The 14,100-nt window shown below is 32.3% G+C and overlaps 1 protein-coding gene across 5 annotated transcripts in view; it reads right to left on the reverse strand.

Moving 5' to 3' along the window:
• The window catches only part of CNKSR2 (connector enhancer of kinase suppressor of Ras 2), a 284,773-nt gene that overhangs the window by 108,145 nt on the left and 162,528 nt on the right, over window positions 1–14,100 (reverse strand). For all 5 annotated transcript variants that reach the window (XM_005897733.3, XM_070365342.1, XM_005897734.3 and 2 more), the window contains 2 exons: window positions 6,268–6,401; window positions 886–1,097 (listed from right to left, as the gene is read on the reverse strand). In XM_005897733.3, coding sequence (XP_005897795.1) covers window positions 886–1,097; window positions 6,268–6,401 — 346 coding nt within the window. The remainder of the gene's footprint in view (window positions 1–885; window positions 1,098–6,267; window positions 6,402–14,100) is intronic.

Consider the following 14,100-nt stretch of genomic DNA (forward strand, 5'->3'; position numbering starts at 1 on the left):
TATGTGATGACCAATCTTTTGGGACCACAGGAGGGAGGCATATGGCCATGGTGAACAAGTAAGGCAAGTAAGTGGAAAGAGAAAGTTAAAAACAACTTTCTTTCTCTTCAGCTTCCACTGATCAAATCTGTACTTATCAGCAAGGATCCTGCCCTTCTCCTAAAACTGGAAAGCAAGGAGTACAGAATTCCAATTAAATCTATTCATTCTTGTAAGAGGACCATAGACTTTACTACTCTAACACTAGGCAAATTTATCTGCAAATGGTTCAGCTAAACTATATCAATTCTGGGTTACTTTCTTGGTCATGCATGGAAAAATAGGAGTCAGATAAAAAAAAAATATCCTGGGACATGGTAACTCTAGGCCCATCTTTGCTTTAAATATGTTATGTCCTTTCTATTTAAAATCCACTCAAAATTTACCACTTCTTATAAAAAAACAAAGCAAAAATTGAGATGAAATTTTACCCAGAAAAGTCCATCTAAGATTTTTTTAATATCTGAGAAATACAGAAATTTGATTTTAAGTAAGTTAACAGTTAAGTATTGATTAAAAAAAGAAAAAAAACCCTCTTGAACTACTTCAGTTTGGCAACCTGTGATACACAAAAATTACATGTGATTCAAAAAGGGGTCTATGTATCGTTAAGTTAAAACACTGCCTTTGGAAGGCAATTATTCTTGCTTACCTTTGGAAAATTTAGAGTAAATTTTAATGTCATGCCTTATATTGTTGAGATTCCACTTGGAAGCACACAACAGAAATAGATCAAAGATTCAAAAGCTCTCAGGTAATTTTCACAACCAAAAAGCCTAGGAAAAAAAACTGAGATTCCCATACCAGACATAAACTCCTTCATCAACGTAAGAGAAGACTTCTTACCATAAGTTGGGGTGCTTTCTCGTCTTCCTTGACTACTTGATCTTCCCTTTTCATATTCATAACAATACAAGACAGTGTCTTCCTCGACAATATTAAACCTCTTTCGATATTCTTGATCCAGAAATGAGTTTGGTGATTCAGATCCCTTATGCACTGGCTTGCCCACCATGTGTCCTCTGAGGTCTTCACAAGGGAGGTTTCCTTTTTCATCCCTAAAGAAAGGGTAAAGGAGAAGGATGTCGGGAAGTGTTAGGGAGGTAAAATGGCAAAGGGTTTAAAGTAGTAATAATATCCTTCCTGTATATCTTCTGATCTTTCCAAGCTTTCTTTGATGTTTATAGGGCAATTTTTAATCATTCCTATTTTGCAGGGAAAAAAAAATGCCAAGACTCAGAGAGGTTGAATGACTAGCCTAAAGGTTACACAGGTAATAAATGACACAGCTAGACATGGACTATGGATAATCTAACTCCTGCTCTAGTTCATGTTCACCATACTATGGCATATAAAAGAAATCATCTCAGCACATAAATTGCTTTTACTGCTTAAGAAAATAGGTATAATATTAACAATGCTAACAATATAGGCTGCTTCTGCCAGTTCATCTAACTGATTCATGGTAATATTTGCACTGCTTAAAAACATAGATGTATTTAAGAACTACCACCTCTGTGAGGGTACTGTGACCTTAAGAACCAAGTTAGCACTATATAAAGTGGTATTTTAAGAATTTCAAACAGTTTGTTATTAATAAAATAACCTTAGTGAAAAGAATTACACTCTGTATTTAAACGGTATATATCTAGTTTACTAGTAAAAAAGATATGTTCCTGGAACTCATTCTAAATGGATATATCAAAATTTCACTACATATTAGCAACATTTCTTGTGGAGAGAGGGTGGAGAAACTTGATCATATACAGAATTTAAGAATGGGATTTAAGATGATGACAAGATGATTTTTTCTTCTATAGGATTCTGAAAAGAAAAATCTCTAATAATTTATGAGATCCCTAAAACTCTTACTCACACAAAGTATTAATCACACAGCCCAGGTGATTGGACCCATAATGAGTGGTGTTTCAGTAGAAATATTCCATTTAGGATTAGTTAAAATGAACTTTGTTTATCTTATGATAATTTCACTAACCAGCTATGAAATTTTTATTAGAGAAGCTCACATTCTAGAACATGACTATAAATGCAAATGCAGTATTTCTTTCTTCATGGATCATTAATTTTATTTCTTCCAATTTCTATTTCCAGTTCTACCCTAAACAGAACCATGAATCGTATCAAACCAAATAAAATTTAACTTTATGTTAAATGCCAAGGGTGAAATCTTAACTCTACAGAATAAACTGAATTAAAACAAAACAGAGAAAAATACCAAATTTTAATTGATCTACTAAGTCTTATGAGATGGTGATGAGCTTATAAATGCCAATTCTAAAATATGAGTTTCAGTTCAGCAAAAATACTATACTTTTATACTACAGTATACTATATCTCAGGTATACGTTGGGTTTGTCCAAATGAAGAGAACTATATTCTTATTATTTGAACTATGTAGAAAGTAGTAAATAATATTCAAGAAGGAATCAGCAAGCTGGCACTCCTTAATTTTTTTTAAATAAAAGTGTTGCTACTTACCAAATTGTAACTATGAAAGTTAGTTCTTAAACAAGAAGAAAGAAATATAAAACCCAGGAACATATATTTTCGGCTAGCTAAAAACTTTTCCTGAACAAATTGCCTGGCACTTCTTGTTAAGTCAGACCTCTAGCAAAAAGAAACTGACACTGCAATTAGCTTGGAAACAGCCCTAATGAACCTGGGGCACTGGAGAAGGTTATGCCTCTTTATAAGTGGGCAGATGTTTCTATCAGTCCTGTGACATTAATATTAATGCAGCTGAGATCAGAGGGTGATTCAATTCTCACCACACTCTTTATAGGGATACACCCTGTGGTAGAAAATGGGAAGGGCTGGTATTCCTGATTCTATCATGATATGAAAGAGGGGCCTTATGCCAACAAAGAAGATTTATTAGACATGTCTATATGGAATGCATTTAATAAAGCTAAATTAAGAAAAGTATAAACCAAAACCAAACTTTACAGTATAATTAATTGATACATGACTTGCATATACAAGTGTGTGTGCCTATGTGTATATGTACTCATATTCTGCATTCTGTCTTTTCGTTCAGTCGTATCCAACTCTTCATGACTCCAGGGACTATACAGTCCATGAAATTCTCTGGGCCGGAATACTGGAGTGGGTAGCCCTTCCCTTCTCCAGGGGACCTTCCCTATCCCGGGATCGAACGCCTGTCTCCTGCATTGGCAGATGGACTCTTTACCATTTGAGCCACTAGGGAAGCCCTATACAGCTACCAGTTCAGTTCAGTCACTCAGTCGTGTCTGACTCTTTGTGACTCATGAACCGCAGCACGCCAGGCCTCCCTGTCCATCACCAACTTCCAGAGTTTACCCAAACTCATGTCCATTGAGTCAGTGATGCCATCTAACCATCTCATCCTCTGTCGTCCCCTTCTCCTCCTGCCTTCAATCTTTCCCAACATCAGGGTCTTTTCAAATGAGTCAGCTCTTCGCGTCAGGTGGCCAAAATATAAAAAACCTACGCTTTTGCTCTAAAAAGTGTTTAAGGGAATCGATGAAAAGCTAGAGCACTGCTTCACTGTACTATCTTTATATTTAATGGCTCATAGTAAAATTAATGAGATAAATTAGTACTTAAACTTCATAGTTGTGCAAGATTTATAAATCCTTAGTTTTCAAGATAAAATAAAGAATTTTGGTTAAGTATGAAAGTTCACTATCTACTTTGATACTGAAATTGTATATAGTCATATAATAAAAAATGGACTAAACTTCACTCACATCATATATATGAGTGTTTTCTCTCTCAGTGAAAAAGTCATTTTTGTGATCACATTCTTTTACTGGAATAAATGTGTTTGAAGAATGATAATCACATGAAGAAAAGTCTATTCCTAGCATTTTTAAGGTTTTTTGGTTTTAAGATGAGAAAGCTCTTATTATTCACAATTCAAATTATCACCGAAATGCCTATCCTATAAAGACAAATGTTTTAAATGTAGGAAAAAAAGAAATGCTTAGATGAGTTTAATTAGATGAATCTTTCATCATGAAAATAAGGGGGAAAATGCCATGGCCGTTACTATAAAAGAATGACAAATGCAAAAAGTTTTATGACTATAACTTCAAGTGAAATTAGAAAATGCTGATAATTTATATGAGGCTGTGGTACAAAGGGACTCTGATGTATGTATTTTCTAACTGATATATCAAATGACTGTGTGACTAGGTAACTAATAATTTGACTCAGAATACAGTTAGAACATTCTGTTAAATTACATGCTAGACTAAGAATCAATTAAAGTGAGAGATAAGACTCTAATTATGAATTTTCCTGAAAAGTATGGAGCATTCAAGCAATACTACCAAAACAAGTACTATGGTGTTGATACTTTAGTCTCTTGCATTCTGTTTTTGTAAATAGCACATTTAAAGCTTTTTATTGACTTCAATTTATTGCCTTCATATCTGCACCACACTTGGAGGACAGAACTAAATTCTTTAAAACTCTTGTCTTCTGAAGTACATTTTAAATATGTTGTCTAGGAAATACTGTCTTTATTACAAGTTCCTCCCTATCCAAGAGGCAAGGAAAGAACATAAAAAAACTGCAGAGATTTGCTAAAAAATAGTTTTCTGATGCTTATCTGGACATGTGGCACTCTGACAAATAAGGTCTTTTAAATAATCATTTGTCCTGAATAAAATCTTTCCAATGAAAACAAACCAAAAGAGGCATTTCCTATGTGAAATACACATGCTTTTATTGTTCCTTTTACAGGAATATTTAAAAAGTCCAACACTACCTTAATTAAAATTCAACTTACATTTGACTAGGATATCAAATCAATTTGTACAACTGATTGTAAATCTAACATAAGAGTATAAATTATATATTAGTAAGATTTTTGAAATGCCAGCTTAGCAAATTATATCTTCTCACAAACCATGTTCTCACAACATTTAATTTTAAAAAAAGACCTTAAATGTTTTTAGAATTGGCTGTAGTTTTATTACTAGACGACAACACAGGATTTGCAGACATGCCATGTTGTCATGTAGCATTTAGACTGTTAAATGTCTGTAGCATCATAGCCAATAGAATGAAGCATTAGATGTATTAAAGTAAAGAACAATGAAAAGTAATTAAAAAGAGGAATTTCCGTGCTTTGATTTACTAAAGAATTTTAATATTAAGTATAGCTTGAAAACATGAGACATTAAATTATTGTTTTTGAATGACTGCACAACTAATTTAAAAACTGAATCAAATACTTTGTGATTGGTATTAATTATCTCCATTTAGTGCTGGCCTTTTCCCATAATTTTTGTATTCCACAGGCTGGAAACCAGAATGCTTTTGGACAGAATGCATGATGGCACAGAATTATATTCTTCCACCTGCCAGGAATTTCAAATAGGAATGTGGAACATGAAATAGAGATACAGCCTCCAGAAACCTGAAAATAGACTTTAAAAGCAACTCATTCTCTTTGCAAACTCTTTCTACTTTCTGAAAGAAAACATTAATGAACTAACCAAGTGGAAACTGTAGATACAGAGGTATTGGGGGAAAATACACTCTCTCTCATTATCATCCAAGAAAAAAAAAATTCTTCCTAATTACATACATTTAAGAAGGCATAAAAGTTACCTGTAACTTTCTCATTTAGAGAAAAAGTATAGAATGCTGCAAAGTAACCTGAGATTTCTTTTCTTTGTCAAAGAGCCTCAATAATTTTTTTTCACTTACTAAAAAAACCCTAAATTGTTACTTTTATATTAGTTTCCTATTATTTCCTATTATATGAGATAATGTTTATAAGACATTTAATGTAGAGTGTTTAATACAAATCATGGTTATTGATATTAACTAGAATACAAGTCTCTAAGTTGTTGTTTAGTTGCTAAGTCATGTCCAGCTCTTTTGTGACCCTGTGGACTGCCAAGCTCCTCTGTCCATGGGATTTTCCAGGCAAGAATACTGGAGTGGGTTGCCACTTCCTCCTCTGGGGGATAATCTCAACTGAGGGATTGAACCTGCATCTCCTGCATTGGCAGGCGGATTCTTTACCACTGAGCCACCTGGGAAGCCCACAGTCTCTATAATGTAATGTTTTTTTCCAGAATGTGCTCAGAATTCTTAACTGAGAAAATATTCAAGGTGTTCCATGAGAATTTACTTCACAGTTTTCATGTACTGAGGTCAGTCTTTAGCTGGAAGCTACACAGAACAAAACGATGGTTAGTTTGATACCTGGGAATATATGGTTCTGCAGGAGGAGGGGGGATGTAGAGATCCTGAAGGGCAGAACTGTCTCTTTTGGTGGGTGTACTGATGGTGCTGGAAGGCGTGGCAACGCTGCTTGTGGGACTTCTAGGTATAAGAGGCTGGTTAAAATGAAAAAGAAAATACATACGCACACAAACAACACACAAACAACAACAACAACAACAACGACACATAGTTATCAATTTTAAGTGATCTATTTCTACAAAGTTTTTAAACTTGGCTGAAATCAAGAAGTATGTTATTTAGCACATGGATATTCCTTTGAATCTTCAAAAACAAACAGATTTCCATTTAGTTCCTAACTCACCTTATTGTGTGGCATAATCAGTTAAAGCTATTTGTAAGGTAATAATATCACGCAGTGTTTCATAATGGAGAGATCTATCTCACAGTTAGAAACGTATTTGAATTTGCTTTGTTAGAATTCCACTTTTGAAAGAAAGATAATAAAGACTAACTTCCAAAAGAATGAGCTCACTTATATCCTGACTGATTATACAAGAAAGATTATTTCAAATCTTTTCCCAAAAGAGATACATTATACTCCTAAGTCAGTAGAAAGTCACAGATTCTCAGAAAATGTTACAAAAATAGAGTATGAAAGGCTAATATGAGAATATTTCCTAGGAAAATGTACTTCTTCCATAAATATAAACAATACTGTCTTCTCAAAGTCATTTTATGGTACATCTTCAAAAGTATGGTGATTAGTGTGACACAATCATTTCACTTGTCATAGGCACACACATTTACCATTGCTTAAAACAACTTTTAATTGTATACCTACAGATCTTATTTTCATGCCTGTATTTACCTATTAAGTAAGTTTTTAAAAAATTAAGATATTCTATTTACTGAATTAAGCAATACATCAGGATGCATTAACTTATGAACACTCCCAATTCTAAGCATCATAGCATTTGGAAATGATACTGTCGTTTGAGAAATTACTCTAAAGTGAAACTAAAATTCACACATGTTCATGTTTATCTTACAGATATCTGACTTATTAGCTACATATACAATAACATTGAGAAATAAGAACTTCAATGTAATCGCAAACAAAAATGATGATCACAAAATGAACTGCATCTTCACATGACAAGATGTTGCCATTTTAGCCAGTATGAAAACACTTTTAGGATAGCTGTATATAGACCCATAGTTCTATTACTTTAACATGTATTGCTGGACACTTAAAAAATGGCATAGTACAACTATTTTATATTATGACAATATTTTTTTACAGATAAACAAAATTTGTTCAAAAATCCAAGCATAAATACAATGTACAATGTAGGTCCCTGGGGTAGGCTACATAGTTTATGGCTTAGTTCATGGTTTTTGACCTTCCTTTTTACACAGCTCACCTTAATAGCTTGAAATCACACATCCTGCCAAAATGACGGTTAAGTTTTAATCTATGTGAAATAGAAATTAAAGAAAGAGAGAGAGAAGGGAAAAATAATTGATAATTTATTTTGGGATTCTAGAATATTGTATCTTATATGATATTTAAAAAGTCTGGAAGTTTACATGTCGAAGAATTTTGATATATTTTGAAAGCATATGGTAAAGACTATGTTGTTTATGTTTAAATATGCTGACTTTGGAATAGCACTAAGTTAAATTATGTGTGTCTTTTAGAAACAAAAATTTTGGCAATGGGAAATTCTGAAATTTATATAGGTAATCAGGAGTAGCCTGTACAGATGAACACCATGAAGCCTGAGGAAATAAAGAATTATATCATTTCTAAGAATGTATTACAAGTCTCTCCAATATATCTTTGAATGATAGGATCTTTAGGTTAAGTGTGATCTGTAATGTGACTGTTTACAAATTTTTCCTGTCAGGATATCTTATTATTAAATACAAATGACACTAAACAACAAATCTAAACAAAATTTCATAATTATAGAAATGTAAAGAAAACATTAATTACACAGTACATTACTTGCCAACATTTTCTATAACTGATGCACTGTGAGAGAAAAACGTATATTCAGTATGCTTTTTAAATGCTCTAATATGCTCTTATTTTAAATTATCTTTAACACTATGAGTGAACTTAAAAACAAGTTCTAAAAACATAACATTAAAAAAATAATCTAAACATTTTTTATTCTCTTTCTTCTTTTCTAGGATTACTAAATTCTGAAGACTTTTCTCCTTTTATTTTACCATCGTAGAACTAAAGATAATTTCTCTTGGTATCTATTCCTGTCCTCCCCAAAGAGGTAGGAAGGAAGGAAAAAAGGAGTAGTAATAGTCAGTGATTACAAGTGAAGTGTGAGGTAAGGACCAATAAAAGTATTTTCTTCTGCCTGGACTGTTACAAGGATTGTCTATTTAGGGTACTTGATCCTTCTCCTTCCAGGAACTTTAAATATTAGTCGTGTCAACTTCCTTCAAATTGATATTTTCTATAGGTTTCTATTTTCAGCACAGATTTGCTATTAATGTTCTCAGCATAGTTAAATTAGCAGCAAAAATGTAGAAGAAAAAGACAGATATACTTAAATAACAGGTTTGATTGTCTCAGCTGGTTCAATTAATTCAAGTGGTTGGAAAAAACAACTTATTCTTTCAGAGAAAGAAGAAATTAGTCGATTCTGTTAACTCTACTTACTAGTTATTTTATTAACTGGTAAATCATAGAAAACATTTAAATTGGTTTATCATGCAGATGTCTGGCTGGTTAAATCAGTATGCCTTGTACTAAGTATAAGACACATGACAAATAATAAATTTATTCAGTATATTTTTATCAAGCTAATTCAAACTAAAAAGTAAAAATTATTCTTGAGAATATTTTAAAGAAGACATTAAGCAATGGAAAAATAAAGTATGGCAAAATAGAATCTTCATGGGAAAATGGAAATAGCTACTTAACCCCAAAGGAAATTTGTGATCATTTATAACGCCTTTAAAAAGCTCTAAGTTAGGACAAGAATTGAAACGTTACAAAATATAAATGACAAAAGAATGAAAATGGCATTAAAGAACATTAGAAAGATAGGCAAAATGTGACTAAATAAAGCACAGAATAAATGATGCTATTAGTTGAAATTATCAGTGAGAAATTCCTAGGTGTAACAAATGCCATTAAAATTACACTTACCACCAATAACTATCTAATACACACAAAAAGTGGAAAACACAGCTTTCCTCAAATCAAAAAGTTCTCATGTATACCTGTGATGGATTCATTTTGATATTGGGCAAAACTAATACAATTATGTAAAGTTTAAAAATAAAATGATATTAAAAAAAAAAGTTCTCTATTTAATTCAAAATTTAACAGACATATGCCTGAGTTCAGACAAAAACCTAAATATGTGAGTATAATAATGCAGAAGGATAGTTTTTCCTACCTTGGTAACATTTACTTTAAAAATTTCTTCATAAAATAGTATAAGGAAAGTACTTTACCATTGTGCTATTAAGAATTTCCAATTTAAGGAAAAAGAGTAGAAATAAAGGATACTTTTTTTTTAATTGTACCACTTTGCTATTTTGACTCTCTCTCTTATAACGGGAAAATCTGCATAGGAAGAGAATTAAGAACTATTATCACTTATGGATAAAATACAAGGGTATTTTAAGACCGCATCTTGTAACTCAAATAAGCATGAAGCTTCAGTATAACTTGATCCACTTCGGTATGCAATCAAGCATGACATGGATCCATCTTGGATTCTATCCAAGTGGGTTTATTTTCTGAAAGGACCTTTCCACAAAATTTATTTTTCATATCCCAACAGTTCTAATGACAAAGTTTTCCTTCCAGATTCAATGAGGCTCCAACAGGAAGGACATATTTTGCATACATACTGTTACTCTTCTAAAAGAAATCTATGACAGATTTTTTGGGGCACAGGCATGCATATGTTGAAATATCCAAATCGTAAATAAAATGATCATATATGCATCTCTTCAAGTATACAGTTATAACCTTAGTCAATTAATGATAAGTTACTACTATGAACAGGACTCAGAAGTATATTATGTACACATACATTTCTCATATTGTCGGTTTGAACTCTATAAATACCTTTAAACTGTATCCCAAAATATGGCATGGCACAAATCTTCCTCTGAATCATCAGTGATGAATTTAGTAAAAAGATCCTACTCCTCCAGTTTGAACATCATTGGGAGGCTGTCATTAGTATAAACTAAAATTTTCAGCTTTTGTAAGGGATCACTGAAATCTCACTTTAAGTCCTCTGATGGCTCAAGCCCTTTCCTCGTGTCCCGGATTCTAACATCTCTAAGGTAACTGAGCACATCTGGAAGGCATTAATGTACTTCTGAAAACCATACGGCCTTAAAGACTATGAAAGAAGAGTAGCTATACTTAAAAAACTACAGTTAATGTTAAAGGTTTTATTGGAAACATTTTACATATTAACAACTCCTGGCAAGCATATCTTAATTTGGTTGTCCCTCTATCTGGTAAGTGACCCAGCTTTCATAGAGCTACATAAAGTCTTGAATGGAATCAATGACATAAAGACTGCCCCAATGTTAAAAGATGAAAATGGTGCATTACACATTATGCAGTTATCTGTAGAACTCACTAGTGCAAATATCACAAAGAGTTTGCTTTGTCTTCCAGAGGGAAAATACTCATTGAAATATGAATGATTACATCAAGTAGAAAACCTGGCCATTAATTTTATTCACTCTTGGGAATAAGTACAGACTCAACTGGAACACAATACCCCATTATTTTAGCACAGAACATTCACACAAGTCCTTATTCAGTTCAAACACATTTTTATTATAATTCCAATACAAGTACCAGAATATTGTTTTATGTTAGCAATTCTGAGACATCTGAAGAAATGCTCCAGATAAAATGTATTCTGGATTTTGGGAGGCAAGAAGTTGCATACAATCTTGTAAATTTCTTGATCATATAAAGAATATTAGATCTAATTTGGAAAATTATTGGGCATAATTTTTCCTGGGTAAGATTTTCTTAAGTATTCAATGACTTGAAAAGAGTCTAAGTAAGAGAAATACCTGTATCCTAAATTCTCCCACTCTCAGTTTTTTCTCAGCTTTTTCTAAAACACAAATTTATAAATACAAAAGACTTAAGTCGTCTTCTTAAAGCATGTAATCTTCCTTTTCTTATCAGACTACAAAGAAAAAAACATTTTTTTTCAACCACAGATTTGATCAGGAAGCTGTATCTGTATAAGTTAAAAACAAATCTATGGGCATAAAATTATGTACATGATTATATAATACACAAATAATATACACTTTAGAGTCACATCAAAAAATGGCTTTTTCCAATTAATCATCAAAATTTGCACACTGTACTGAAACTACCACTGGGATATTTATGCTGTCCACTCTTACGGGCATAGTTAATACTGCAACATTAAAACGGAGCTTCTACTTTTTTCACCTTACACTACACATTATTTTTAGAATATTAACTAAAGAAAGATTAGGAAGCTAAAGAATAGAAAAACTAAATAATTTTTTATATTAGGTGATTATTTGTAGTCTGTGTTAACATTTTGAAAGCATTTGGTTGAAAACCACAAATGTGATTTAGATCCTTTAATTAATTTGCTTAAGCATTGGTGAACAAAAATCTGATGTGACAATTGCTTGCAGCTATTTACTAACTTGAGCATGTGAAACATGTAATTGTTTCTGCCTCCCAGTCAGCACAACTACATTTTTAGTTAAAACTTATTTTCTTCTCTAGTGTCATATTAATATTAGTTACCTTCCTTCCTTCCTCCAAAACATGTTTTTAAAGCAAAATTCTCAGAAACATATAAACTTTGCTTCTAATGTTTTTTTGGCCACCCCATCCTATAACTTTGATATTAAAATAAATTTTATTATTCCTTATGTTTTTATTTTTACAGTGACTTCAACCATTCATATTTCTATGTATCTGAAATGTAACATTATCAGTGTTCTTCAGTCGTTACACCAGTTGATAAACAAAACTGACTACTACGACTATTTGCTTTCCATTTCTTTTTCCATTTCTTTCTCTGCTCAAATGTATTTAATTTAAATATCCTGTAAAAATGGCATCAAGGTAATGCTAAGCAATAACATTTAAAGTGAAAAGCACAAAAACCACACAAAAAACTACCACTTCGATATAAAAGACTTATGGATTAGAACAGCCTAGGAGCAATTCTAATGATACAGCTTGATATCATTTTACATTAAAAATGTCTAATGAAACCTGTATCAGTAAATCAAATTCCAGCATTGATTTTAGTGATTATTTTTGAGATGCATTTTCACCAAAAAAAAAAAAAAAAAAAAGTTGGGTTCCTAAATGTTTTTTAAAATTGTTGATTCCCAGTGATGATTTCAATCAATATTCTCACCAGTGTCCAGCTAATTCTCCCATACATCTCTTGTAAGAAGAAAACACCACCACTCGTGCAAGCTGGTGACCTATGCACGCTAATTTAAGACGACAAACATCAAAAAATATACACTGAGGTTTATCCACAATTCCCCAGGATTTTTTCATTGAATTTCAAGGACTTGACCATAAGCAACCACCATGCTTACCAAAATCCAGGACATTAGTAGAGGGTGCTACTAAGGACATGTTTTAAAAACAGCTCTCAGAAAGCAAGGAATTGCTAGTTTGCTTTCTCAGAACAAAAGATTCTACCTCAGGTAGAACATCTCTACTGTATATATATAAATGGGTGCAGATGACAACAAATTCAATTCCAGATTAAATCTGCTTGTAGTATTTGACTAAAATATCTTTAAGTCTTTCAGTTCTATTGCAAAACATTTGAGAAATCAGGAATTTAACAAGAGTTGCCAAATTTCATGAAATGTACTAATGAAATTGCTCTGTGAGCATGAAGTTCAATTGTATGCTTTTGCTTATTTGGCTATAATTCCACGAATGATTTTAAAAAGAAAATCCAGATTAAAATTTGTCATTGTAGTTAATTATTTTTTTTTTTGCAGTTAATTAATAATAGAAGCTACTATTCGTTTTAGAACTAAAATGACTTTTATTAAAACGTGTATTCCTCAAAAATCAACCTTAAGGTAGATAAGGCTATATTTTAGTTGTGCAGGTACAAATTATTTCCTTATTAGTTTAAAAAATAATTATTCCTTTGTTAGAATGAAGTTGTTCTCTTCATTAGAGGCATGTATTAGCATCTACCTCCAAACTACACAAATTTTGCTATACTTTATCTGAAAACGCTAAGCCTGGTATCATAAAAGAAAAAGATGAAATATACATATTGAGGTTAAATATATGCCACAGATTGTTTCTTTTTGTAAACTCTATTTGAAATAATTCTTAGTAGACTATTGGTATACCCTATGAAGAAATAACCTAATGTCCAATTCTTCAGGTTGAACATGAAAATTTGTATTCAGGTGAGTTAATGGGCATTTTGGCTCCAACACACCAGAAGCAGGACTACAATAAGAATGGTACTTATGTCTGCACAGAGGATTGTTGCTACATTAAGCACTTAAGTTTCACATATGAGGTCCTTTCTTGGCCACTAGGAAAAATATGTAGTCTCAGGCAAAGTTACAAAGAATCCAGAACTGCCTGTAAGACTTTCTCATCCCACTATTTCTTTGATTTTTCCCCTTCTGGAAGCAGTCTACTTACAACCTCCAGATCCTGGAATCTTCAAGCTTTATCCATCTTTGGTTGTATTCATTCTCTTAAAATTCTGGCCAGATAGTTTCCATTATGCTTCTGGTATCTTTTTACATTTTAGCACAAGCCAAAGCCTTAATACCAAA

Source organism: Bos mutus, chromosome X (genome assembly GCF_027580195.1).
Source record: "Bos mutus isolate GX-2022 chromosome X, NWIPB_WYAK_1.1, whole genome shotgun sequence".
NCBI lineage: Eukaryota > Metazoa > Chordata > Mammalia > Artiodactyla > Bovidae > Bos > Bos mutus.